Source organism: Capra hircus, chromosome 20 (assembly GCF_001704415.2).
Source record: "Capra hircus breed San Clemente chromosome 20, ASM170441v1, whole genome shotgun sequence".
NCBI lineage: Eukaryota > Metazoa > Chordata > Mammalia > Artiodactyla > Bovidae > Capra > Capra hircus.
The window spans coordinates 65,373,221-65,400,669 of record NC_030827.1 but is presented as its reverse complement, the minus strand read 5'-3'; the positions used below and the strand labels follow the sequence as shown (position 1 = coordinate 65,400,669).

General features: G+C 47.1%; 1 protein-coding gene across 1 annotated transcript in view; it reads left to right on the top strand.

Moving 5' to 3' along the window:
- ADCY2 (adenylate cyclase 2) overlaps positions 1-27,449 on the top strand; it is a 462,350-nt gene that overhangs the window by 425,413 nt on the left and 9,488 nt on the right. The window contains exons 21-23 of the mRNA XM_018065622.1: positions 9,647-9,793; positions 12,057-12,164; positions 23,542-23,656. Of these exons, the coding sequence (XP_017921111.1) occupies positions 9,647-9,793; positions 12,057-12,164; positions 23,542-23,656 (370 nt within the window). The remainder of the gene's footprint in view (positions 1-9,646; positions 9,794-12,056; positions 12,165-23,541; positions 23,657-27,449) is intronic.

Sequence of the window (27,449 nt, the reverse complement as noted above, 5' to 3'; positions counted from 1 at the left end):
GCTGTAGCCCTTTAGGAAAACAAACAGGAGCTCAATGTCAAAGTTTTACAAACTGTTATTGCCACAGACAACTCCCAAGTTCCCTCACCACATTTTAGGAGTCTAGTTTTCGCTTAGGAACCCCTGATCCCCTAGGCACCATTCAATTTGCTCTGTCTAGCTGCTGACCTGACTTTGCTTCAGAAGATAGAGCTGCACATGTTGAATCTTAAATCAGGGGCATCAGGCCAATGAGACGGTCCTTGAAGTGAGTTCATTCTGCATAGCGCTGGGCTGCAAAAGGTGCGTGCTCAGTCACGTCCAACACTATGTGACCCTATGAACTGTAACCTGCTGGGCTCCTCTGTCCGTGGGACTCTCCGGGCAAGAATACTGGGGTGGGTTGCCATGCCCTCCTCCAGGTGATCTTCCCGACCCAGGGATCGAACCTGCATCTCTTGCATCTGCTGCACTGGCAGGTGGATTCTTTACCAACTGAATCTGGGGCTGCAAAAGTCTCTGTACTTCATCAGACAACACAGAATGCCCCTGGGCTGTGACTTCCCACATTTTATTACCAGTTTTTGTTGGTTAGGTAAATATTAGGAGGAAGCAAGAGTGGGAAGCTACTCAAGCAGCCGCTGTAACTGTTGGGGATTAAAAAATTCCCTGGCCATCCAGTGATTAACACTCTATGTTTCCACTCCCAGCGGCATGGGTTCAATCCCTGATCAGGGGACTAAGATCCCAAATGCCACGAGGCCAAAAAAAATTATGGAGAAGCCTGTCAGGCTGAAGATCAAACAGGTAATGAAGGAGGTTCTGTTGCTACAATACTCGTGAAGAATCCTGAATGCAGAAGAGGGCACCCAGAATGAGGCTGAAGGAGAAGGAGAGCCTCTAGCTCCCTGCCTAAAGGATTTGAGAGCTCCCATCAGGAATCTCTTTTGCATGAAAAGGTCATTGGGAAAGACCCTGATGCTGGGAAAGATTGAGAGCAAGAGGAGAAGGGGGAGACAGAAGATGAGATGGTTGGATGGCATCACTGACTCGATGGACATGAATTTGAGCAAGCTCCGCGAGATGGTGAAGGACAGGAAAGCCTGGCGGGCTACAATCCATGAGGTCGCAAAGAGTTGTACATGACTTAGTGACTGAACAACAACAATCGTGAACCTCGTAAGGGAGGATTTTGTTTTCTGGGTTTTTCCCTGTGTTATGGAAAAACCAGAATAAACTTTGTGGCCAACTCAGTAACAAAGTTATTATAAAGAGATTCCTTAGACTGAATAGCAAACTGCTGTCCCATCCTCTGACTTCCCTACGGATGAGCAGGCTGCCTGACTTCTCTCGGAACACAGATTACCCTTCCTGTCCTCAGTTGACTTCATCCCTGGGCAGAAGAGCCCACTTCCCTGACCCAGGGATGTCTCATCCTAAGCTCGTGATTCTGGGCCAGGCAGGCTGAGGTTGTCGGACCTGCTGCAGCTAAACAGCGATGGAGTCTGTGCTGTTTAACAGTGTGGATATTGTCCAGGCTCTGGCCCGTCCTCGGTGTCAAGGCCAAATAGATGCCCCCTGTGTGTGATAGCGCTCTCGCCCCTTCCCACTGCGACCCCTCCCCTAAGGCTTCCCTGAGGGGAAGTGCTGCCTGTTGTTGAACATGCAGACTCCGGAACAGGATCATTCCTGAGGGGTTCCAGACCCAAAATGGGCAAGGCAGAACATAGCCATTGCTGGGACCAGAGATGTCCTGAATCCAAGAGCAGAGCTTCCTCAAATGAAGGGATGCCCAAGGTACCAGCTACACATGCCCCTCCCAGGCCCCAGGGCCTCTTTCCTCTCCTGTGAGGCCCCACTTGGCTACTGACAGCAAAGCTCTTGTCCCAGGCCTGGCCCTTCTTAGCTGTTGGACTCAGGCTCCATCCTCACAGAGGCTATAACTAATTTCCAGAGCAGTAATTGATGTGAAACTTTTACAGCTGTGTCTGGCATGCAGTAAACACTCAATCTTAGTTACTTTTCAAGCAAATATCCCAAACTTAACACAAAACTTGAGAACCACTGCCTCCTGGAATTTATCAAAATCTGTCCAGGGTGCAGCTACCCCACAGCTTTTCAAGGCTGGACTAGAGTGGACAATAAAACAAACATCACCACTCTGCCCCTATCCAGAAGCATCACCTCCTTAGCTCCTTCTGTTCGGGGCAGGGTGAGCACTCACAGCTTCTGGATTCAGAGACCCAACCAAGTCTGAGCTGCTCAGGTGGTTTAGTGGTAAAAAAAAAAAAAAAAAAAAAAAAAACTCCAGCAGAGGCAAGTTTGATCCCTGGGTTGGGAAGATCTCCTGGAGGAGGGCATGGCAACCCACTCCAGCATTCTTGCCTGGAGAATCCCATGGACAGAGGAGCCTGGCGGGCTACAGTCCATAGCATCACACAAAGTCCAACGTGAGTGAAGCAACTTAGCACACTCACATGCAGATGGGAGTGTATCTTTCAGTTCCACAGTAAATGTTAATACTCCATGGTATTCTGGAACATTCCTTGGAAACATGACCTATGACTTCGGCTAAGACCCAGGTTTTGGGGGCTCCAAAATCACTGCAGATGATGACTGCAGCCATGAAATTAAGACACTTACTCCTTGGAAGGAAGTTATGACCAACCTAGACAGCATATTAAAAAACAGAGACATTACTTTGCCAACAAAGGTCCATCTAGTCAAGGCTATGGTTTTTCCAGTTGTCATGTATGTATGTGAGAGTTCGACTGTAAAGAAAGCTGAGTGCCGAAAAATTGATGCTTTTGAACTGTGGTGTTGGAGAAGACTCTTGAGAGTCCCTTGGACTGCAAGGAGATCCAGCCAGTCCGTTCTAAAGGATATCAGTCCTGAATTTCTTTTTTTTTTTTTTTTTTTTAAATTTTAAAATCTTTAATTCTTACATGCGTTCCCAAACATGAACCCCCCTCCCACCTCCCTCCCCACAACATCTCTCTGGGTCATCCCCATGCACCAGCCCCAAGCAAGCTGCACCCTACGTCAGACATGGACTGGCGATTCAATTCTTACATGACAGTATACATGTTAGAATTCCCATTCTCCCAAATCATCCCACCCTCTCCCTCTCCCTCTGAGTCCAAAAGTCTGGTATACACATCTGTGTCTTTTTTCCTGTCTTGCATACAGGGTCGTCATTGCCATCTTCCTAAATTCCATATATATGTGTTAGTATATTGTATTGGTGTTTTTCTTTCTGGCTTACTTCACTCTGTATAATTGGCTCCAGTTTCACCCATCTCATCAGAACTGATTCAAATGAATTCTTTTTAACGGCTGAGTAATACTCCACTGTGTATATGTACCACAGCTTTCTTATCCATTCATCTGCTGATGGACACAGTCCTGAATTTCTTAAGGACTCATGTTGAAGCTGAAACTCCAATACTTTGGCCACCTGATGAGAAGAACTGACTCATTGGAAAAGACCCTGATGTTGGGAAAGATTGAAGGCAGGAGAAGGGGACAACAGAGGATAAGATGATTGGATAGCATCACTGACTCAATGGACATGAGTTTGAGTAAACTCCAGGAGTTGGTGATGGACAGGGAGGCCTGGTGTGCTGCAGTCCATGGGGTGGCAAAGTCAGAAACAACGGAACAGCTAAACTGAACTGAACTGAAGACCCGTGTTAACAAAGAGCCTTTTGATTCTCCACCTGCCATATGCACATGCAGACAAAACTCCTCTCCCTTCAGAAGTACAGAATAAGGAGTGATTTAATGACAGTAATCCGCAAAAGATTTCACTTTGATTTCAGACTGTTCACTGCACCTGTGCTCCAGGTCTGTGCCAGAGAGCTGCTGTGTCCAGCTTTGCAGGCTCTTCTTCTCCCTTCCCCAGGGCACCGGTTTCCCTTAAGGCATCCCAAGGTTCTCCACCAGCTGCTGACCAGGTCTGAACCCTCAGGCCGTTCAGGGTCTGGACCGAGCTCTGTGTGCCCAGACGGAGCCCACAGGTTTACAAAGCCTTTGCTCCAGACTGCTGCGCTGTGGCAGGAGCAGGGCTGAGAGGTCCCTTGAACAGACATCCCGGCCGGCTCCCGTCGCTTGTTGAAAAGACCGCGTTTTCTCCTCAGTTGCCCCTTTGCTGAGTCCCCAGTGGTCAGGGTTGTGTGTGATTTTTGAGCCAGGCAGCCTCACTGTGGGAGAGCTGAGGCTGGACCAAAACACGATACAGGGGCTTCCCTGGTGACTCAGTGGTTAATAAAAAACTGCCTGCCAATGCAGGAAACACAGGTTCGAACCCCAATCTGGGAAGATCCCACGTGCCTCGGAGCAACTAAGGCCGTGCCTCACAACTACTGCGCCTGCGCTCGAACTGCAGGAGCCCAGGAATAACAGCTACCGAAGCCCATAAGGCTGAGGGCCTGTGCCCTGCAATAGGAGAAACCCCCGTGATGAGAAGCCTGTGCACAGCTCGAGAGTGGCCCCTGCTCGCCGCAGCTAGAGAAGAGCCCAAGAAGCAGTGAAAACCCAGCACAGCCAAAAACTAATTAATCAATTTAATTAAAAAAATAAGACACAGATGTCACTGTGGGTGCAGGGGGGGAGGGTGAGGAGATCACCAGGCACGCAAAGAGCTTCCCCTTCTCAGCTATCTACCCCCTCTCAACACCCAGGCGGCTCCCTCAACCTGTTCCTTGCAGTCAGGCTAGAAAACCACAGGTGCTGAGAGTTGCTTCTGTGCTTTCTAATGACCTGACTCCCCTGAAGACTTCAGACACAAGCTGGCAGGCTGAGCATTAAAACACAGGCCGCCTGGGGGAGGTGAAAGGTGGAAACATCTCCTCCCAGCTGTGGCCTGAGTCAGCAAGAGAAAGTACCAGGCCCAGACTCTGAACCCCAAGCTTGTGGCAGTTCTAACCATCTTCCAGGGCACACCAAGCAGATGTCTCCATACCTGGGCATAAGCTGCACCAACCACACTTCCTTCTCCTGATCTCTGCTTCCCTCTCCTCTCCAGCTCGACTCTAAGCTCCTTAGGGAAGGGCTCGTGTTGTCCATCTCTGTGTCCGTAATACCTGGTGTGAAGCCTGGCCTGCAGCAGGCCCCCTTGAGGGCTGTGTGTGCGCGTGCCCGTGCGTCTATACAACAGATGCTAAAGTGAATACCAGCCCATGACACCAAGAGACAGGAGGACTCATATCCCAAAGGGAGTGCTACACAACTCTCAGCTCTTCACTCCCAGGCACACCAGGGGCGGGGAGGGATCGGAGGCGTGTAGTGGGAAGTGAGTGCCCTCCGCAAAGGATGTGAGAAATCCTCCCATCACGTCTCATAACTGGACCAAAAGGACCACGCAGCCTGATGCGAAGAACTGACTCATTGGAAAAGACACTGATGCTGGGAAAGATTGAAGGCAGAGAAGAAGGGGATGACAGGATGAACTGGTTGGATGGCATCGCCGACACAATGGACATGAGTCTGAGTGCGCTCTGGGAGTTGGTGATGGACAGGGAGGCCTGGCGTGCTGCAGTCCATGGGGTCGCAAAGAGTTGGACATGACTGAGTGACTGAACTGAGTGACAGCCTGGGAAGTGTACCTTAGACTTGTGTCTCTGAGTGGTCCTGGGGCAGCAGCACCATCAAGGGGGCACAGATGCCTGGTGTGTTCCTGATGGGTGGGCTGGGGCAGGGGTGGGGGGCGGAGCTGATGGGAGTGTCTGGGCCAAGACAGTTGGAAGGCTGCAGGTGGGGACTCTGAAGGCTGGGAGGGCAAAGCGTGCTGAATGTCTCCAGCAGGAGAAAGACAGTTGGTGTGGGGTCATTTTAGATCCTGTTTGGAAAAGCTGCTTGTAGGTCCCAATAGAGAAGCTAGAAGAATAACCAGAAAGCCAGGGGTGAAGAGAGTAATCATGAGTAAGAGGGCATGGTCCACATCAAGGGAAGCTTGGCAGGATGTCCCATGATCGGGGAAGTGATGGGGTGTCTCCAAATAACCCAAGGAAATGGCCACCAAGTTTAAGTTCATAGTTTAAGTTTAAGGAACTGTGATGTAGTTAATGGGACGTGTTCCTTCTCCAGACGACACTTCTTTTTTCCCTTATTCTCCACCGCTGGGGTGCTTTGGAAAACCTGACTAGCCATCTGGGGAGGGGTCAGAGCAGAAACACGAGGAGCAGACAGAGAAGCCAACCTTGCCCTTTTCCCACTCTGCAGACACCCTCCCCCAGGAGGCCCACGCTGGAGAAGGAAAAAGCCACACATCCCATGGGGATCTAAGTTCTGACTTCTCATCATATTGGATACTTAAATTATTGGTGACAGGACTCATGTTACCTGAGAATAGCAAGAAGAGTCATGGAGTTAGCCCAAGTTTTCATCCAGAGTTGAAAAAAAAAAAACACTAAATCTCACTCAATAAACCATAAAGGACAGCAGGCTCAGAAGTGCAGTTGCTTTGTGATGGTTTTTCTGTAACTTAAGCTTCTTCAGGAGAATGGTGACATTTGAGTGAATGTTGAAATGGCATCTAAGCTTCCCTTTCCAAAGCTCAGTGAGGTTCTTTTTGGCAGCTGTGTGCTGGACAAGGGTTACCCGTGCAAGACCCTGAATTCCAAAATCTCCTCTAAGGCTTTCCACCTACCCTAGCCTCACCCCAGGTCCTCTGGAAGGATAAGATAAGCTCAGGTCACCAACCAATCTGGCTCTAAGCCCAACCCAAAGACCTGGAGGAATCTCTCTTGAGTTTAGGGTATGGTTCTAAAACCTGCAAGTTTCATTAGCTCTAGTGAATTTGTGAAGCTTCCCATCTGCGAAGTTCCCCTAATTCTCCAGAATAGCCCTGTGGCAACCCTGAGCCAGGAACTAGTGATCCCCACTCACTGTTGGTATTTCCTCGGAGGCTCCAAGTGACCCATTTGTCAAAAGAGGGTGGGTTAGCCGTTTGCAGTCCCAGCCCCCAGCAGCTCTTATAGCCTGCAGAGCACCAGACCAGGACTCCAGAGATTAGCAATTCTTGTTTCCAAGCCAGTGGGGGTCTCCGTGTGTCACAGAACTCCCCTGAACCAATAATTCCTCATTTGTCCTGTGATTCTTAATCAAGGCTGCACAACAGGATAACCCGTGGAGCTTTACAAAAAGATGTCCATTCTCAGCACACCCCAGGGGCAAGGTTCAGTTGGTCATGGGGAGGCCCAGGTGTCACCTTCTTCAGAGTTCCATTGGTGACTCTCTCAGGCATTCCTATTGAAGACTGTGGAATAAGATGACCCATCAGGCCCCTTCCAGCTTCAGTAACCTATATCTTCTGGGGAAAGAGTTCAGAGGACAATTTTGAGAGCGTCAGTCTGAAGATATTTTATCAGACCCCAAACCAGTGCAGTTAAAACCATCCCTCATGGCTTCCCTGGCGGCTCAGAGGTTAAAGCGTCTGCCCGAAATGCGGGGGACCCGGGTTCAAGCCCTGTGTCGGGAAGATCCCCTGGAGAAGGAAATGGCACCCCACTCCAGCATTCTTGCCTGGAGAATCCCATGGACGGAGGAGCCTGGTGGGCTACAGTCCACGGGGTCGCAAAGAGTCGGACTCGACTGAGTGACTTTGCTTTCGCTTTCATTTCCAAACTGCCAGTCGGTTCAGTCTTGGGTTTCCTTATCCCCCATCCCAGACACCGGAGAGACCCCAGGGGAGAGAAGAACGGCAAAGTGACATGACCTACAAGTGACTCAAGGCCCCAGATTCAGGCAGCACAGTGTGTGGTCATCAGGAAATGCAGGGTAAAATCTACATCAGACTTGGTAACCTTGGGAAAGTCTTGTAGCTGCTCTGCCTAAGTTTCTCATCAGGGGCAAGTTAATGCTGGTAGAGTTCAGAGGGGTGCACAGCCTGTCATGCAGTGGGCACTCAGTCAGTGCTGGCGATTGTCATGGCTTGTCATCATCATCATTCCCCAGAGGGCCACTTTGGCTGATGTCAGCAGACGCTGGGGAAATGCAAGGTACAGAAAATATATCCATGCCTTGCTTGATGTACCCCTTTTCATAAAGAGCGGAGAAGTCTGTGGAGCTTACACTACTTTTATGAAACTGGCATTTTCAACTAGAACAGGCTTCCAGGGGTTTTTCTCTCCCCCATTACCTTGACACCCTGGCTTAGTCAGTGTTACTGCAACCTAAACTTGACAGTCACACATGCCACCGATTATCTTCCCAGGATATGAATGTTCACAAAAACAGCCTTTCAGAGAGAGGAAGCACAGGTCTGCACAAAGAGCCAACTTAACCATATCGAGAGCAGAGTAGGAAAGGAAAACCTTAAGTCTGTTGTTCACGTATTTTATACAGATTGTGAGACCATAGCAGAGGGCATTACAGGATGCTTGGCCCTGGGAATAGGAAGATGACAGAAGTGTAGCTTTCCCAGGAAGCGGTTACGTCTTGCCACGGGTCACCATTGCCCCAATATGTTCCTTATGAGACCTCCATGGAGGAAGAATGATTTTTCTGAGAGGTCACCAAACTTTGGAGTTACGATGCTGTCAGAGTGCCCACTCCCTGATAATGGATTCATCTGGGTGCCCCAGAAAGCAGAACACCCTGGTAACAGTCATGCAGGGTGGATTCCCTTGGTCTACTGGGCAAACAGAAAGTGCCAGTTGGTAGCTTTCTCCCCTCCGCGCAGAGGCCTCCGTCTTGTTTAACAGAACGCTCCTCATGTTTCTTGGTGGAGTGTTTCCCATCATGCCCTGCGCCCACATTGGCGCCTGACCATTGTGCCCGTGTCAGGCCATCCAAGGGCCCCGAGGAGCCAGCAGCAGCGGAAGAGCAGATCCTCGGCCCCCCAGGACCAGCTCCCACGCCACGAAATGACCCTTTCTTTATGAAATCCCTGCTGAACCTGAAGGTTTCGCTGTGTGTTGGGAAAATTATGGCAACACCTTGAAACTGTACTTACAAGACATTTTAATCATGTCTGTGCATGAAGAACTATGAGCCTCTGTCTATTTAAAAATGAAAGCATATCATCTTCTCCTTTCAGGAGACTCTAAAGAGGAAAATTCACAACACCCGCCAATCCAAAGGATGTAACTATAACGAGTCACTTTAGGACAGTCTTGTAGTTTGGAAAATCATTTTGTTTCCCTTTAGTTGTTTAGAGAACATTTTTTTTCCCTAAGTAAGAAGTCTGTCAGTTCAGTTCAGTTCAGTTCATTTCAGTTCAGTCGCTCAGTCGTGTCCAACTCTTTGCGAGCCCCTGAACTGCAGCACGCCAGGCCTCCTAGTCCATCACCAACTCCCAGAGTCCACCCAAACCCATGTCCATGGAGCCGGTGATGCCATCCAACCGTCTCACCCTCTGTCGTCCCCTTCTATGGTCTCTTGCAATCGTCTACGATAGAGATGGCAGAGAGGGGTGAGCGGAAGGGCACCTCATACTAGCTGGTAGTGACAGTGGCCGTGTGGTGTCGATGATTCTGAGCCTGTACCCCGCTCGCCGGAAGCCTTCACCTGTGCTCAGTGAAATGGGCCTGGGACGAGAGGGCGGGGCAGGCGCAGTGGGCACTGGGCGCTTTCTTTACCAGCCCCACATAAAGAGGCACTTGCACCAGGAGCAGCTTTGCTGGAACAGTTTCCTGGTGCTCAGCGGCTCCTTTTCTCTGGGCAGGATTTATACCACCAGTCCTATGACTGCGTCTGCGTCATGTTTGCCTCCATTCCTGACTTCAAAGAGTTCTATACGGAGTCCGACGTGAACAAGGAGGGTTTGGAATGCCTTCGGCTCCTGAACGAAATCATTGCCGACTTTGATGATGTAGGTACTTAAGAGTTACCCTTCAGCCTGGATGGGAGGGGACCTGGAGGTGGTGAATGGATACATGTGTGTATGTGTATATATATATATATATGTGTATATATATATATATATGTATATGGTTGAGTCCCTTTGCTGTCCACCTGAAACTATCACAGCATTGTTAATCGGCTATACTCCAATACAAATGCATGCTAAGTCATTTTAGTCGTGTCTGACTCTTGGTGACCCTATGGACTATAGTCCCTAGGCTCCTATGTCCATGGGATTCTCCAGGCAAGAATACTGGAGTGGGTTGCCATGCCTCCTCCAGGGGATCTTCCTGACCCAGGGGTTGAACCTGAGTCCCAGTACAAAATAAAAAGTTAAAAAGGAAAAAAAGAGTTACCTTGGATGGGCAGAGGTGACCCCAGCCCCACACTGTGACAATCCTGTGGACTGGCACATTTGAAGTTAGTGCAGTATCATGGCATATCTGAAAACTCATCCTTTGGCAAAATTGCTGGCAATTGGCATTAATCTTTTTGGTCTATTTAGGTTACTGACTAATTTTGGTGAGGCAAACACATACTATCTGCAAAGTTGATGTGATTGCTAGGAACAACTACCAAAGTCCGTTCAATAAAATACCTTTCTAGTATGCCCATAAATTTTCCTGAAAGGCCTGAACTCCAAGGAATATACTTCCCATATCTTTATACATAAAAAAGATAATGAGTATATTTATCATAGTGGATTATTGACATGTCTGTCTGTATAGACTCCAAGGTCTCTGTCAGATATCAACTTGAAATGTGCGTGGATGGCCTACTTTATTATTGAAAAAGCAATATGAATGTGGTACAATATATTTTAGAAAGGACAAAGTATATGTCTTAGATTTTGAAATAGATATCATTTTTCAATTTTCTGCCTACCAAGGGAACAACGTGCTTTTGTTTTCCAGGAAGAACAAACAGACCCCTGATATGCATGCTACAACATTTTCAATAATATTGTGAAAATATAGGAAAAATTTACATTGGTGAACATAGGTTCATCATGATTCATGGAACTTTGAAATACAGTGATGAATGATGTAATAGGAAGGTTTTAGGCCAACCATCTAAATGCCTTAGGGGACCTGTGTGTTTCTCTGCTACCACTGTTGTTGCCACGAGGTCGCCTCAAGACTCATGGTGAAGTAGTGACAACTAGAGGCCCCCACTGTTATGCTGGGTCCCTAGAGGAAAATGGGGGTGTGCTTCCTCCAGCTGGTCCTCTGCAAAATAAATGTTCTCCAGCATTAGTGTCCTTGCAGGTGTGATTGGCTCATAGAGATGTGATAATGAGATTTGCTCACCTATCTTAGATTCTCTAACATGAAACCGCCTCTGAAAGCAGGAGTACCAAGGAAGGTTCTAGAAGGTGTTCCCAGCCTTCTGTCCCTACCATTGTCCTGCTGAGCAGATACAGAACCTTCCAGAGTTTCCTTCATTTGCTCTCTCCATCCGGTCTTTCTCTTTCCTACCACTTATCTTATTTTTACCATTCTTCCATCCCACCCTAAGGCTTAGTATAGTGGATGGGGAGGAGCCCAGTAAGAAATTGATTATTGGTGCCAGAAGCTGAGACAAAAAAAATAAGTTAGGATAGGGCTAATAGGAGGAGCCATTTTAGATGTTTATTCCCTCCATCCAAGTTTTCAGAGGGCAAAAGCCAGTCCCTGGCACCACGTGTATTGTGTGCTGTGCTGTGCTAAGTTGCTTCAGTCGGGTACGACTCTTTGTGACCCTATGGACGGTAGTCCCCAGGCTCTGTCCATGGGATTCTCCAGGCAAGAATGAATTGCCATGCCCTTCTCCAGCCCCAGCCTATAATTAGTCACAAATTACCCTCACCATTCAGGGAAGACCTCACATTTTGAATCATTTTGTATTTAGGCACTTCAAACACAGAGTGGGGAAATGTATTTGAAGAAAATTTGAAAATTTAATGAGGCAATTATCGCTCACATGATAGGCTATCCTGCTTTCTTCACTAGGAAATTCTGAAAAATAATTTGTGTTAACTAGAAGTAAATTATTATACTGTATTTCCTTCCAAGGACATGTGCTTTGTGAAATTGATGAAGTGTGCTTTCCCCAAGATGCCCAGGGTCAAAGGGTGAATAAGTGATGTCCTGCTCCCGTGACTGAGCACTAGAATCTGAGAATGTCTCTTGAGTGCTGGGCCTTGGGTCGGCACCCCCCTGAGTAACTGTATGACTCTCATTGCTTCCCAGCTGCTATCCAAGCCGAAGTTCAGTGGCGTTGAAAAGATCAAGACCATCGGCAGCACGTACATGGCAGCGACGGGTCTGAGCGCGGTGCCCAGCCAGGAGCACGCCCAGGTACACACGTGTGAGCAGCACCCGGCACATGTGAGCCTTGGCTCCGCCCACAGGTCATCCATGAGCCAAAACAGTCATGCAGTGGCCCATACATTGTACTTGAAGCACAACCCAAACCTCAGTGATTAAGGTCTCATGAGAAAAGAGAAGAATTCTGGAGGCTTCTGTGGGTGTGTTCACAGAACCCCTTTCTCTGGCAGACAAGGTAGAAAAAGCAAGGTAGTTGCTTAATACCAGATAAATATACAAGAAAGGAGATTTCAGTTCAGTCCAGTCGCTCAGTCGTGTCCGACTCTTTGCAACCCCATGAATCGCAGCATGCCAGGCATCCCTGTCCATCACCAACTCCCAGAGTTCACGCAAACTCATGTGCATCGAGTCAGTGATGCAAGGTGACTCATTACAGGTGGCTCAGATGGTAAAGAATCTGCCTGCAGTGCAGGAGACCTGGGTTCAATCCCTGGGCCAGGAAGATGCCCTGGAGAAGGGAAAGGCTACCTACTCCAGTATTCTTGCCTGGAGAATCCCATGGACAGAGGAGCCTGGTGGGCTACAGTTCATGGGGTTGAAAAGAGTTGGACACAACTGAACAAATTTCAGTTTTATTACAGGCAGGCTCCTGGGCTTTTCATTTAAAGCAATTTGCTCAAAAAACATGCTGACCACCTAGAAATTTGGTTGAAAAGGTGACTTAGCCAAAATTGAGTATCTTCACTCAACTAGGGTTTTTGAAGAGGGTTTTCTGTTGTATTTTGTTTCTTTGTGTGTGTGTAGATATGCTTTGTTAACTTGTGGGTCAATAACAAGACCTGTTTCCCCCAGGACAGTGGGCTCCCTGATGGGCACAAGCATATTTACATGGGACAGACAGAGATGGTGGGTACAGCACAGGGAAATGGAACTTACCAGAACATTGCTTGCTGGAGGCAGGTGGATTCCCCCAAAGAGAGGAAGAGCTCAGATGCCCCTCACATGCTCAGCTTCCACCTCACCTCCACCTTCTAAGCTGCTACCCCTCTAACAAGAGAGGAACAGAGGGGAAGCAGCTTGCTCAGATAGGGCCCCCCAGGAACATCAGGAGTGCTCTTCCCCCCCTAACATTTGTGGGCAGAGAAGAGAACGTGAAACATCTGACTCAAGGTTAACATAGGTGTTTTTTTCACTTGGGCGGGGTAATATATGTCCCACGTGCTCTTCTACTTAGGTGTTACTTCCACGTTATTATTTCATGGGTACAGATTACTTGGGCTTCCCAGGTGGTGCTAGTGGTAAAGAACCCACCTGCAATGCAGGAGACATAAGACACTGGTTCGATCCCTGGGTGCAGAAGATCCCCTGGAGGAGGGCGTGGCAACCCACTCCAGTATTCCTGCCTGGAGAATCCCCATGGACAGAGGAGCCTGGCAGGCTACAGTCCATGGGGTCACAAAGGGTCAGACACAACTGAAGCAATTTAGCATGCAGGCACAGATTACTTAAGTAATAAGAAAAAGTAACAAGCAATAAAAGGAATTTGGAAAAATCTTAAGCTCTGAGCAGTGCCCTCCCAAGCCATCTTGATGCCTGATGCAGAAGGAGAAATGGGCACCCCTGTTTATGGGGTGTTGTGTATATTTAAGGATTGTGTTTTTATTGCCAGAACATTCAAGTGTTGAAGAACTATTGGAAAAATTGGGCAATAAAGGTATTAAAAATGTACGACATTGTTTTCCTTTTAAATATATTATTTATACCAAAAATAGAGCTAATTGTAGTTTTCCGTTCCCAGCTTTAATGGAAGAAAACTTACACTTTTTTCAGCATCTTTAATGTTCTGGAAAAACTAACCATTAAAAAATAACATAAAATTGTGTTAAAAGGGACATTTTCATGTGTTTTTTACCCTGCATTCAGATTAGAGCAGGTGCCCAAGAGTTTGATGCTGTGAAAGATTGAGGGCAGGAGGAGAAGGGGGCGACAGAGAATGAAACGGTTGGATATCATCACTGACTCAATGGACATGAGTTTGAGCAAGCTCTGGGAGATTGTGAAGGACAGAGAAGCCTGGTGTGCTGCAGTCCATGGGGTGGCAAAGTCCGACATGAATGAGCGACTGAACAACTGGTCTTAAGTCGCATTCCCCAAAGTCCCAGCAGGGGGCGCTGTGCAGAGCAATTCAGTTCAGTTCAGTCGCTCTGCTGCTGCTGCCAAGTCGCTTCAGTCGTGTCCCACCCTGTGCGACCCCATAGACGCCAGCCCACCAGGCTTCGCCATCCCTGGGATTCTCCAGGCAAGAACACTGGAGTGGGTTGCCATTTCCTTCTCCAATGCATTAAAGTGGAAAGTGAAAATGAAGTCGCTCAGTCGTGCCCGATTCTTAGCGACCCCATGGACTGCAGCCTACCAGGCTCCTTCGTCCATGGGATTTTCCAGGCAAGAGGACTGGAGTGGGTTGCCATTGCCTTCTCCGGTTCAGTCTCTCAGTCGTGTCCAATTCTGCGACTCCATGGACTACAGCACACTAGGCTTCCCTGTCCATCACCAACTCCTGGAGTTTACTCAAACTTATGTCCGTTAAGTCCGTGATGACATCCAGCCATCTCATCCTCTGTCGTCCCCTTCTCCTCCTGCCTTCAATCTTTCCCAGCATCGGGGTCTTTTCAAATGAGTGGGTTTTTCACATCAGGGGGCCAAAGTACTGGAGTTTCAGCTTCAGCATCAGTCCTTCCAATGAATATTCAGCACTGATTTCCTTTAGGACTGAATGGTTGGATCTCCTTGCAGTCCAAGGGACTCACAAGAGTCTTCTCGAACACCACAGTTCAAAAGCATCAATTCTTCGGCACTCAGCTTTCTTTATAGTCCAGTTCTCACATCCATACATGACCACTGAAAAAACCATAGCTTTGACTAGACGGGCCTTTGTCAGCAATGTAATGTCTCTGCTTTTTAATATGCTGTCTAGGTTGACAATAACTTTTCCTCCAAAGAGCAAGCATCTTTTAATTTCATGGCTGCACTCACCATCTGCAGTGATTTTGAAGCCCCCCGAAATATAGCCTCTCACTGTTTCCATTGTTTCCCATCTATTTGCCATGAAGTGATGGGACCAGATGCCATGACCTTAGTCTTCTGAATGTTGAGTTTTAGGCCAGCTTTTTCACTCTCCTCTTTCACTTTCATCAGGAGGCTCTTCAGTTCCTCTTCACTTTCTGCAATTACTCACATCCATTTGGTGCATAATGTGGCGCGTGTCCCCCGTGCTTCCCAGAACCCACTTCCTTGCGCCATTTTACAAACCTGCTCCTCCCAATGCCAACATTCCCCTTTTATCATCCTGTTATTTTGGAGCACTTAACTCAATGCCGCTTGAGTCTGGGAAGTGCCCCACCCCTGGCCCCTTTTACAGCTGGAGAAACTGAGGCACAGCAGTGCAGTGACTTGCCGGTGGAGAGAACTAGCAGCCAGAGAGCAGGGCTGCAGACCCCAGCACTCTGGGTGCAGACCTCCCCTCCATCTGCCCACAGGCCTCATGCTACTTCACCCCAGCCTCTTCCTCCCCAGCCCCTCACTGTGTTGGCGTCTGCACCCACCAGTTTGCATCCACACCATTCACCCGAGCACTCCTTTAAAGGGTGCCCAATCCCTTCTGTCCTTGGCACCCATGACCACAAAACCTGCCTCCTCAGCTGCATCCTGACTCTTGAGTAATACCTTCATGGTGGATTGGAAAGAGGGTGGCTTTCAAGTGAGACTGCTCCTTGCTTACCGTGATATCTACACTTTCTGCACGTGCATGTCCCTTGATGCACAGTGGAGATCCTATTCATTTCCTAAGACTGTGGGGAAGACCTCATTATTATGAAAAATGCTCCACCGGCATAACTTTTCCACAGGTAATAAAAAATGCTAATAAAAATAATAATACAGTTGTGGCTTATACACTGTTGGACAGATAAAAGGGTTTTGGAACATAAATGAAATGTTGTCATGTCCATGCAGGGATTTTTTTTTTCTCAATGTGAGCTAGCTTTATTTAGAATATTTAATTAGAATCTTGGTAAGATTATCCTAGAAATATTTTGAAATTAGTGAAAATCTAAAAGGAAAGTCATCATGTTTGATTGGGGGGAGTAAAATGCTTGACAAATAAGATGCACAGGGGGACGTAGGCAGGATGGTAAAGTTTATTTGTCTGACAGAAGTATTGCTACCTCAGCTTTTTTTGTTTCCATTTGCACTGAGCACCTTTTTCTACGCCTTCACTTTCAGTCTGAGTGTGTCTTTAGATTTGAAGTGAGTCTCTTGTAGGCAGAATATATACACATTATTTTTTGTAATCCGTCAACCACTCTATGTCTTTTGATTGGAGCACTTAGTCCATTTATGTTTAGAATAAATGGAGACTGAGGACTCTGGAGTCAAAATGCCTGGCTGCAAAGCCTGGTTATTTTCCTCCCCACTTTTCCCTCTTCTATATGCATAATTGAGATACAGACAGTTGCTCCTTCATGGGAGTCATTATGAGCATTAAGTACATGGGTACATGTGCTCAGCCGCTCAGTCATGTCCAGCTCTTTGCGACTGAAGCCCACCAGGCTCCTCTGTTCATGGAATTCTCCAGGCAAGAATACTAGAGTTGGGTTGCCATTTCCTGCTCCACACACATACATGCACTGTTGCTATTAATCTGAAATTTCCAGCAGCCAGCACAAGTGGAGTACTTTAGTGTTCATAAAGTGAGATTAAATCACTCATTCATTAAGATATTTGAAGCCAGGCCATGTCAGGCTGCATTTGGATGCTCCACTGGGTCCCTGATCCAAGCTAACAAACAGGCCCTCACATGAGGATGGGTGTGCAGTGAGCAGCGTGCTTGGTAACACCCTCCTGGAAAATGGTTTAACATTGACAGCAGGAGAGGGGCATGTCTGCTAGAAGATCTCTTAATGCACATTTTAAAATCTTTTTATTTTTTAATTTCTCAATTTTTTTCTTTTACCTTTTTTTTTCCTTCTTTTTTTTTAAGATTTAAAATGTTTTATTTTTTTTTAATTTTAAAATCTTTAATTCTTACATGCGTTCCCAAACATGAACCCCCCTCCCACCTCCCTCCCCATAACATCTCTCTGGGTCATCCCCATGCACCAGCTCCAAGCATGCTGTATCCTGCATCAGACATAGACTGGCGATTCAATTCTTACATGATAGTATGCATGTTAGATGTCATTCTCCCAAATCATCCCACCCTCTCCCTCTCCCTCTGAGTCCAAAAGTCCATTATACACATCTGTGTCTCTTTCCCTGTCTTGCATACAGGGTCGTCATTGCCATCTTCCTAAATTCCATATATATGTGTTAGTATACTGTATTGGTGTTTTTCTTTCTGGCTTACTTCACTCTGTATAATCGGCTCCAGTTTCATCCATCTCATCAGAACTGATTCAAATGAATTCTTTTTAACGGCTGAGTAATACTCCATTGTGTATATGTACCACAGCTTTCTTATCCATTCATCTGCTGATGGACATCTAGGTTGTTTCCATGTCCTAGCTATTATAAACAGTGCTGCGATGAACATTGGGGTACATGTGTCTCTTTCAATTCTGGTTTCCTCAGTGTGTATGCCCAGCAGTGGGATTGCTGGGTCATAAGGTAGTTCTATTTGCAATTTTTTAAGGAATCTCCACACTGTTCTCCATAGTGGCTGTACTAGTTTGCATTCCCACCAACAGTGTAGGAGGGTTCCCTTTTCTCCACATCCTCTCCAGCATTTATTGCTTGCAGATTTTTGGATCGCAGCCATTCTGACTGGTGTGAAGTGGTACCTCATTGTGGTTTTGATTTGCATTTCTCTAATAATGAGTGATGTTGAGCATCTTTTCATGTGTTTGTTAGCCATCCGTATGTCTTCTTTGGAGAAATGTCTATTTAGTTCTTTGGCCCATTTTTTGATTGGGTCGTTTATTTTTCTGGAATTGAGCTGCATAAGTTGCTTGTATATTTTTGAGATTAGTTGTTTGTCAGTTGCTTCATTTGCTATTATTTTCTCCCATTCAGAAGGCTGTCTTTTCACCTTGCTTATACTACCCAAAGCAATTTACAAATTCAGTGCAATCCCTATCAAGCTACCAGCAACATTTTTCACAGAACTAGAACAAATAATTTCAAGATTTGTATGGAAATACAAAAAACCTCGAATAGCCAAAGCAATCTTGAGAAAGAAGAATGGAACTGGAGGAATCAACTTGCCTGACTTCAGGCTCTACTACAAAGCCACAGTCATCAAGACAGTATGGTACTGGCACAAAGACAGACATATAGATCAATGGAACAAAATAGAAAGCCCAGAGATAAATCCACACACATATGGACACCTTATCTTTGACAAAGGAGGCAAGAATATACAATGGAGTAAAGACAATCTCTTTAACAAGTGGTGCTGGGAAAACTGGTCAACCACTTGCAAAAGAATGAAACTAGATCACTTTCTAACACCCCACACAAAAATAAACTCAAAATGGATTAAAGATCTAAATGTAAGACCAGAAACTATAAAACTCCTAGAGGAGAACATAGGCAAAACACTCTCAGACATAAATCACAGCAGGATCCTCTATGATCCACCTCCCAGAATTCTGGAAATAAAAGCAAAAATAAACAAATGGGATCTAATTAAAATTAAAAGCTTCTGCACAACAAAGGAAAATATAAGCAAGGTGAAAAGACAGCCTTTTTTTCCTTCTTAATGAACATTTGAATCAAATACATTCTCTGGTAGGGTGAGATCAGGTGGAGAACATTGCATCCAGTTTAATCCAAGTTCACTGGACACAGATGACCCAGCAATCAGGCTGTTTTTTCATAAATATTATTTCATGCCTGAGTTTTGGTAAATACTGGGAAGCTATGAATTCCAGTTTTGTTCTCAGGCTCCTGAAACTCAGTGTTCTGAGCCCTCACTGTATTGAGGGCCAATCTCCACACTGGGATCATCAACTCAACTGCTTGGACTGACTGTCCTTCAGAAAATTGTGAGGTCTGATCCGTTCTCCTGGGAGCCCCAGGGAGAAGAACCAAGTGCTCCTTAGCAGTTCTAAATCTTCAGAATCAGACGAACATCACCGCAGCTGGAACTCGGTGGAAGTTTCATGGCGGGAGGAAGGCAAGGCGGGCAGAGAAGAGAAGCCGGGAGTCGAGGCTCATGTTACTGTCACCTCGGTGGATACCAGTCATTTGGGTTATACAATAACCTCAATAAACATGCATTTACTTTATGCCGTGTTCCCTGCAGGTGAAACCTGCAAAGCAAACAGCTTGTCAAATGTGTTCCAGGAAACTGAATGAGCGCTCTCGCTATGTAGCTGGAAGTCGGTTAAATATTTGGAGATGGGAGAAGTTATCTGGATCATGGGAGAAAGAGCTGCTTCTCAGACTGTCATCAAGCATTTATCAAAAGCTTAGTGATAAGGACTTGTGAAATGAACTGAGCTCTTCTAGAGACTGAGCATCATTTTCTCTACGGTTTACTACGCCCAGTTGAGATATTGATGTTGGATTTAAAGCCCGCTCCTAGAACACAGTCTCTTCATTTTTCACTGACGTCACGTCAAACCCACAGTTTAAGCCTACTGCTGGGAAACAGATTGGGTGGTAATTTATCAGGGAGTGAAGCTTGTTTGCTGCGCCTTGATTTCGTAAAAAGCAAACCATTTCTCCCGAGGCCAATCTGTTCTCCTTACCAGGACAGTTGTAATTTTTATTGCACAGGATCCTGTCTGTTGATTGAACATGTTCTGCTTCCCATCAAGGAGCAAGATGTTTGCCAGCCAACTGCATAAACCTCCAAATCAAGACTTGCCCCTAAGTCATGAGATGAAAGATAGTATCTAGCTCTGATGGAAAAGTGTAGCTGTTCTTAAGTAATGACTCTTTGCATTTCCACCAAAGTTAGCTGATAATATGCTTCGTGGTTCTAATTATTTTAGTAGTTTGATTTGCTCCCACAATTCTGAGTTGTGGATTTATGGCAATGGTAGTATTTCATCGTCTTTTTCTGGAATGATACAACTCACCCAAGGAAAGGAAGAAATCTCTCTCTCTGGGCAAGAAGTTTCAGTCCTCATTCATATATATATATTCAGTTCAGTTCACTCGCTCAGTCGTGACCAACTCTTTGCAACCCCATGGACTGCAGCATGCCAGGCCTCCCTGTCCATCACTAACTCCCAGAGTTTGCTCAAACTCATGTCCATTGAGTCAGTGATGCCATCCAACCATCTTATCCTCTGTTGTCCCCTTCTCCTCCTGCCTTCTATCTTTCCCAGCATCAGGGTCTTTTCCAGTGAGTTAGTTCTTCTCATCAGATGAATGATTGAAGCTTCAACATCAGTCCTACCAATGAATATTCAGAACTAATTTCCTTTAGAATTGGTCTCCTTGCTGTCCAAGAGACTCTCAAGAGTCTTCTCCAACACCACAGTTGAAAGACATCAATTTCTTGGTGCTCAGCTTTCTTTATGGTCCAACTCTCATATCCATACATGACTACTGGGAAAACCATAGCTTTGACTATATGGACCTTTGTCAGCAAAGTAATATCTCTGATTTTTAATATGCTGTCTAGGTCATAGCTTTTCTTCCAAAGAGGAAGCGTCTTTTAATTTTATGGCTATATATGTGTTTTTAAAGAATACTTATTTACTTATTTATTTATTTGGCTGCATCCAGCCAACATCTACTGGATCATCGAAAAGGCAAGAGAGTTCAGAAAAACATCTATTTTTTCTTTATTGACTATGCCAAAGCCTTTGACTGCGTGGATCACAATAAACTGTGGAAAATTCTGAAAGAGATGGGAATACTAGACCACCTGACCTGCCTCTTGAGAAATCTGTATGCAGGTCAGGAAGCAACAGTTAGAACTGGACATGGAACAAGAGACTGGTTCCAAATAGGAAAAGGAGTACATCAAGGCTGTATATTGTCACCCTGCTTATTTAACTTCTATGCAGAGTACATTATGAGAAATGCTGGACTGGAAGAAATACAAGCGGAATCAAGATTGCCAGGAGAAATATCAATAACCTCAGATATGCAGATGACACCACCCTTATGGCAGAAAGTGAAGAGGAACTAAAAAGCCTCTTGATGAAAGTGAAAGAGAAGAGTGAAAAAGTTGGCTTAAAGCTCAACATTCAGAAAACTAAGATCATGGCATCTGGTCCCATCACTCCATGTCAGATAGATGGGGAAACATTGGAAATGGTGGCTGACTTTATTTTTCTGGGCTCCAAAATCACCGCAGATGGTGATTGCACCTATGAAATTAAAAGACGCTTACTTCTTGGAAGGAAAGTTATGACCAACCTAGATAGCATATTGAAAAGCGGAGACATTACTTTGCCAACAAAGGTCCATCTAGTCAAGGCTATGGGTTTTCCAGTGGTCATGTATGGATGTGAGTTGGACTATAAAGAAAGCTGAGCACAGAAGAATTGATGCTTTTGAACTGTGATATTGGAGACTCTTGGGAGTCCCTGGGACAGCAAGAAGTTCCAACCAGTCCACCCTAAAGAAGATCAGTCCTGGGTGTTCATTGGAAAGACTGATGTTGAAGCTGAAACTCCAATACTTTGGCCACCTGATGCGAAGAACTGACTCTTTGGAAAAGACCCTGATGCTGGGAAAGATTGGGGGCAGGAGGAGAAGGGGACGACAGAGGATGAGATGGTTGGATGGCATCACTGACTCGATGGACATGGGTTTGGGTGGATTCCAGGAGTTGGTGATGGACAGGGAGGCCTGGCGTGCTGCAGTTCATGGGGTCACAAAGAGTCGGACACGACTGAGAGACTTAACTGGACTGATCCGGTCGTAGTTGTGGCACTTAGCATCTCATCACTTCATGTGAGATCATTCACTGCAGCGCACTAGTTGTGGCGCACAGGCTGCAAAGCACAGGCTTAGTTGCTCTGGAACATGTGAGATCTTTGTTCCCTGACCAGGAGTCAAACCCATGCTCCCTGCAGTGCAAGGCAGATTCTTAACCACTGGACCACCAGGGAAGTTCCTCTATGTTATTTAGTGCAGTGGTCTTATTGTTGTTTAGCCACTCAATTGTGTCCAAATCTTTTGCAGCCCCATGTACTGTAGCCCACCAGACTCCTCTGTCCATGCGATTCCTCAGGCAAGAATACTGGAGTGGGTTGCCATTTCCTTCTGCAGGGGATCTTCCTGACCCAGGGATCGAACCCATGTCTCTTGCATTGCAGGTGGATTCCTTATTAGCCACTGGGTCTTAGCTGGGAGCAATTTCATTCTCCAGGGCACATTTAGCAATGTGTGAAGACATTTTTGGTTGTCACACTGGAAGGAGAGATGTGACTGATATCCAGAGGATACCGATTGACTGGTTTGATCTCCTTGCTGTCCAAGGGACTCTCAAGAGTCTTCTCCAGCACCGCAGTTCAAAAGCATTTATTCCTCGGTGCTCAGCTTTCTTTAAGATCCAAAGGATACTGTTCAACCTCCTGAAGCATGCAGGATGCCCCCAGCAGAGAATAATCCACCCAAGTGTCAGCTGTGCCCGAGCTGAGAGATTTGCTCTAGTGCTATCCCCCTTATGGGTTCCTCTGATCACCTTCTTGTCTCATTCCTCTTCCCCTTAGCTGGTACCTTGGTTTTCTCCATCTTCCTGTCATCTTGAATAGGCGGGTTCTGTCCGTTTTCCTTCTCACTCATTCCCACTGAAACCATTACATTTGGTTTTATCTTTACTCCCACTGAGTCCTCAGCGCCCCCCACCCCCGCTGAGTCCTCGCCTCCCCTCCTCCTGCTGAGTCCTCACTTCATCCTCCCACTGAGTCCTCAGCCACGCCCCCCGCTGAGTCCTCACCCCTCATCCTCCCACTGAATCCTCACCCTCCCCTCCTGCTGAGTCCTCACTCCATCCTCCCGCTGAGTCCTCAACCACGCCCCCCGCTGAGTCCTCACCTCGTCTTCCCTCTGAGTCCTCACCCTCCCCTCCCTCTGAGTTCTCACCCCCCCTCCAGCTGAATCCTCACTTGCCTGCCGCTGAGTCCTAATCTCTCCTCCTGATGAGTCCTCAGTGACACCTGCTGAGTTCTCACCTCCCCTCCTCCCTCTGAGTCCTCACGCCATCCTCCCACTGAGTTCTCACCCTCCCCTCCCTCTGAGTCCTCACCCCCTCCTCCTACTGAGTCCTCACCCTGTCCTCTGTCCGAGTCCTCACTGTCCCTTTCTGCTGAGTCCTCACTGTCCCCTCCGGCTGAGTCCTCACCCCCTCCTCCCGCTGCGTCCTCACCCCGCCTGCTGAGTCCTTACCCTCCCCGCCCGCTGAGTCCTCACCCCGCCTGCCCTGTCTGTTCTCTTCCAGGAGCCCGAGAGGCAGTACATGCACATTGGCACCATGGTGGAGTTTGCGTTTGCCCTGGTGGGGAAGCTGGACGCCATCAACAAGCACTCCTTCAATGACTTCAAGTTACGAGTAGGTATGTTGTGCGGATCTGGGGTGGGTTGTGGGGATGGCCTGGCATCTGGAGCAAGGTCGACAGCCCTTGCGGTGTTGGAGCAGCACAATGACAAATGTGTGGGTAGAGTAGCAGGACTGGGTGGCAGATGGATGCTCGGGATGGCTGTGAGCTCAGGAGGCACTTATGTGCAAATTCAGGGAGAAGAATGGGCTTCCCTGGTGGCTCAGCAGTAAAGCATCTGCCTGCAGTGCAGAAGCTGCAGGAGACTTGGGTTTGATCCCTGGCCTGGGAAGATCCCTGGAGGAGGGCATGGCAACCCACACCAGTATTCTTGCCTGGAGAATTCCATGGACAGAGGAACCTGGTAGGCTACAGTCCATAGGGTCACAAAGTCTAACACAACTGTAACAACTTATTACCCACGCAGGGGGAAAAAATACCCGCTTTGGTTGCATCCAGGCTGCGAGCACTTAGTTTCAGAAGTGGACGGTGAGCCAGGCTTGAGTCTGTCAGCCAGGGTCATTTCTGCGGGTCACAGGGGGCATAGGCTTCAGCCATCCAAGGACTAGGTACAAGTGGCTAACTGTAAGCCCCCCCATCGTTTTATGCTGCTGGGACCCGGTACAGCTATATAGGATGCATCCAGACTTCAGAGATGTAAAAGTGTTTTTAAGTATTTAAGAATCCACGCTTCCACTGCAGGGAGCATGGATTTAATCCCTGGTCAAGGAACTAAGATCCCACATGCCTGGCAGTGAGGTTAGAAAAAAAAAAAAAGACTCTAAGAATTGTCAGAACAGTCCCACACTCCTGGAGTCGAAAGTTCCAATATTTGAAACTATTTTCTTTCTTTGCTATCCATACGTTCTGAATTTTAAAACCCAGAAATGTCTCTTGAGAAAACAGGGTTCTCTTCATGGCTTGTATGTCTTATTGTCAGCATCTGGACACATTTTTATTTAGATTGTCCCACTTGTGTGCCCAATGGACCTTTACCTGGCTTCACCTGTACAAAGGCAAGCAGGGCCAGGTGGGCAGGACACTGCCCCCATCAAACATGGAGGTGGTCCCTTCACCTGGAGCTTCTTTATTGAGTCAACAGCTTGGAAAATGGGCTCCTCAATTTTCCATAGTAGCCTCCTTAAAAAAAAAATCAATTGCATGGTGGAATGACCTCTCTATTGTCAAATAGTTGTGGTTTTTTTTTTGAAGTATAATTGATTTACAATGTTTTGTTCATTTCTGCTATATACAAAGTGCTTCAGCTATACATACATATATATATATATACATTCTTTTTTATATTCTTATGGTGGTTTTCATATCTGATGTTATGGTTTATCATAGGATATTGAATATAGTTATCTGGGGTACAGAGTAGGAGCTTGTTATTTATCCATTCTATATATAAAAGCTTACATCTACTAACCCCAACCCCCCCACCCCACCTATTGTCAAATATGTATAGACCAAAATAATATTGCCCTTCACTGCGGGGGGAATGAGACAGTTCTTTGCTAGTCACATCCATTACATCAGAAGCCTCGGACTCTTGGTCTGGACCATAACCCTGTTTTCCAAATTAATGTGAGCAAATCAGTGGGCTTCCTTCAATAGGTAGTTATTGAGTGCTTACTTCACACTGATTATTGAGTAGCTAATAATAGCCATACTCCCGCCTCCACACACCAGCTCTTCTGGATTTCTGCCGAAGCCTGAGAATGCTTCCCCAAACCCTCAGCCTCTCCCAAGGGAAGGCTCCCTGCTCCACCTCTGGGCATCACGCCATCCAGTGGCAATTTATGGTGGGAACACAGAAAGCTCACGTTGGCCCCTGTAAAATGTTGATACACGTGAAAAGGAAAGTGTTAGTTGTTCCATTGTGTCTGACTGCAATTCAGGCTCCTCTGTCTGTGGGATTCTCCAGGCAAGAATCCTGGAGTGGGTTGCCATTGCCTTCTCCAGGGAATCTTCCCAACCCAGGGATCGAACCTGTGTTCCTGCATTGCTGGCAGATTCTTTACTGTCTGAGCCACCAGGGAAGCTATAGTAAGAGCCAGATTTGCTCCTAATGTCCTTTTCTGCACGTCAAGCTGTAGGATCAGTGAGTGGGAACCATAGCCCCAGCAAACCCCTGCCCTTCAGCAGAGATCTCTCTCCTGCCAGTAATATGGGCCCAGGCTCTCCCCACCCCCCAGCACACAGCCCTGGTCCCCCAGCCACTGACCAAGAGGAATCAGAGAAGCCAGAAGGGAAACTGAGGGCAGCGGGGCTTGGATCACTGGCCGGCAGCTGGAATAAGTTATTTGGGATGCCCGATGCAGAGATGTGAGCTTTACCGAGTTACTCCACAGGAATGGAGAATTCTGTCTCGGCCCTGCAGACCTTCAGGGATTCTGTGGGACAGTGTCGCTGTGGTCTTTCCTGCCTCCCTTCCACTGCAAAGAGGAGGTGTTGCCCTCCGATCTCTAGCACTGTGTGTACACGAAGCAGTTCAGTAGTGGGAACTGAAATCTCTCAGAAACACCCTCATTAACCCATACAATTTGACTCCCACGGTAGGGCTGGGAGGCAAGGAGCCAGGAGAAAAAGCAGGAGGGGAGAATCAACCAATCTCAACGCCTCTGTTTCTATTTCTGTGGCCCACGTCCCCACTGCGCCTGTAACAACTGTGGGTCTGCGTGATTGAACTGAGTTCTGGGATCAAGGAACCGTCCTACCCACTACACTGGGTTGGGGGCTTGGGGGGAGCCCAGCCTCGCCCTCATGAGGGATGTTGACCAAACTGTTGAAGCCTCGGCTCCTGACAGCAGTGCCCTGTCCGTATCCATCCAGGGTCAGAGCGCACCCTGACCTCTGGCATGCACCTGTGATGACCATGGTTTTACAGTTGCCATTACAAAGAGGGGGCGGTCAGAGCCCCATCCCCTTCCTTGCTGGTAGTGCTGATTGTCTTGGAGAGGAACCTGGGCATAGTGCCTATGGAGACCAGGAATCCAAGAACCCCTTCGTGCCTTGGCGACCACTCGGCCAGGGCCCTCAGGAGAGGTGACTCATGAATTTCTCCAGGGACCTTTGGTTCAGTTTCCTTGGAGGATGGCAGTTTGTGAGGAGGCTTGATGCCCCAGAGGTTGGGTTTCCCCACTCTGAGGGATGCAGCTATGTGAAAGAAAGTGAAAGAGTCGCTGAGTTGTATCTGACTCCTTGCGACCCCATGGACTGTAGCCCACCAGGCTCCTCTGTCCATGGGATTCTCCAGGCAAGAATACTGGAATGGGTTGCCATTCCCTTCTCCAGGGGATCTTCCTGACCCAGGGATCGAACCCAGGTCTCCTACATCACAGGTAGATTCTTTACTGTCTGAGCCACCAGGGAAGCCAGCTTCCAGAGGCCAAAACTCAAACAGCAAAACCCAGTAGGCCTCCCAAAGCTTGTCTGAAGGTCTCAGGCCGGTGTCTCTCCTGCCCACAGAGGGATGGTCTCTGTCTGCCCTGGGTGCCCCCCGCCGCAAACATCACGCTCATGGGGACCTCCCTCCATCTTCTTTAAATTTTAAATGAACATATTTAAAATTCCCTCTAATGTTTTGCTGAAACCACCACCCTTTCCTTGACACACGCGTTGTGCTTTCTAGCTGTGGTGTGCTATTCTGTGAGCTTATGTACAAACCTCTAATCCTTCTTGTCTTTACCCAGTTATGTATTTTTTTTTTAAGTGCCAGTCATTTTCTCGTGTGAAAAATTTTCCCCCAATTTGAATTCCATCAAAATCTCTATATTACATATATCAAGATTTGCTGGGTTTTTCTTTG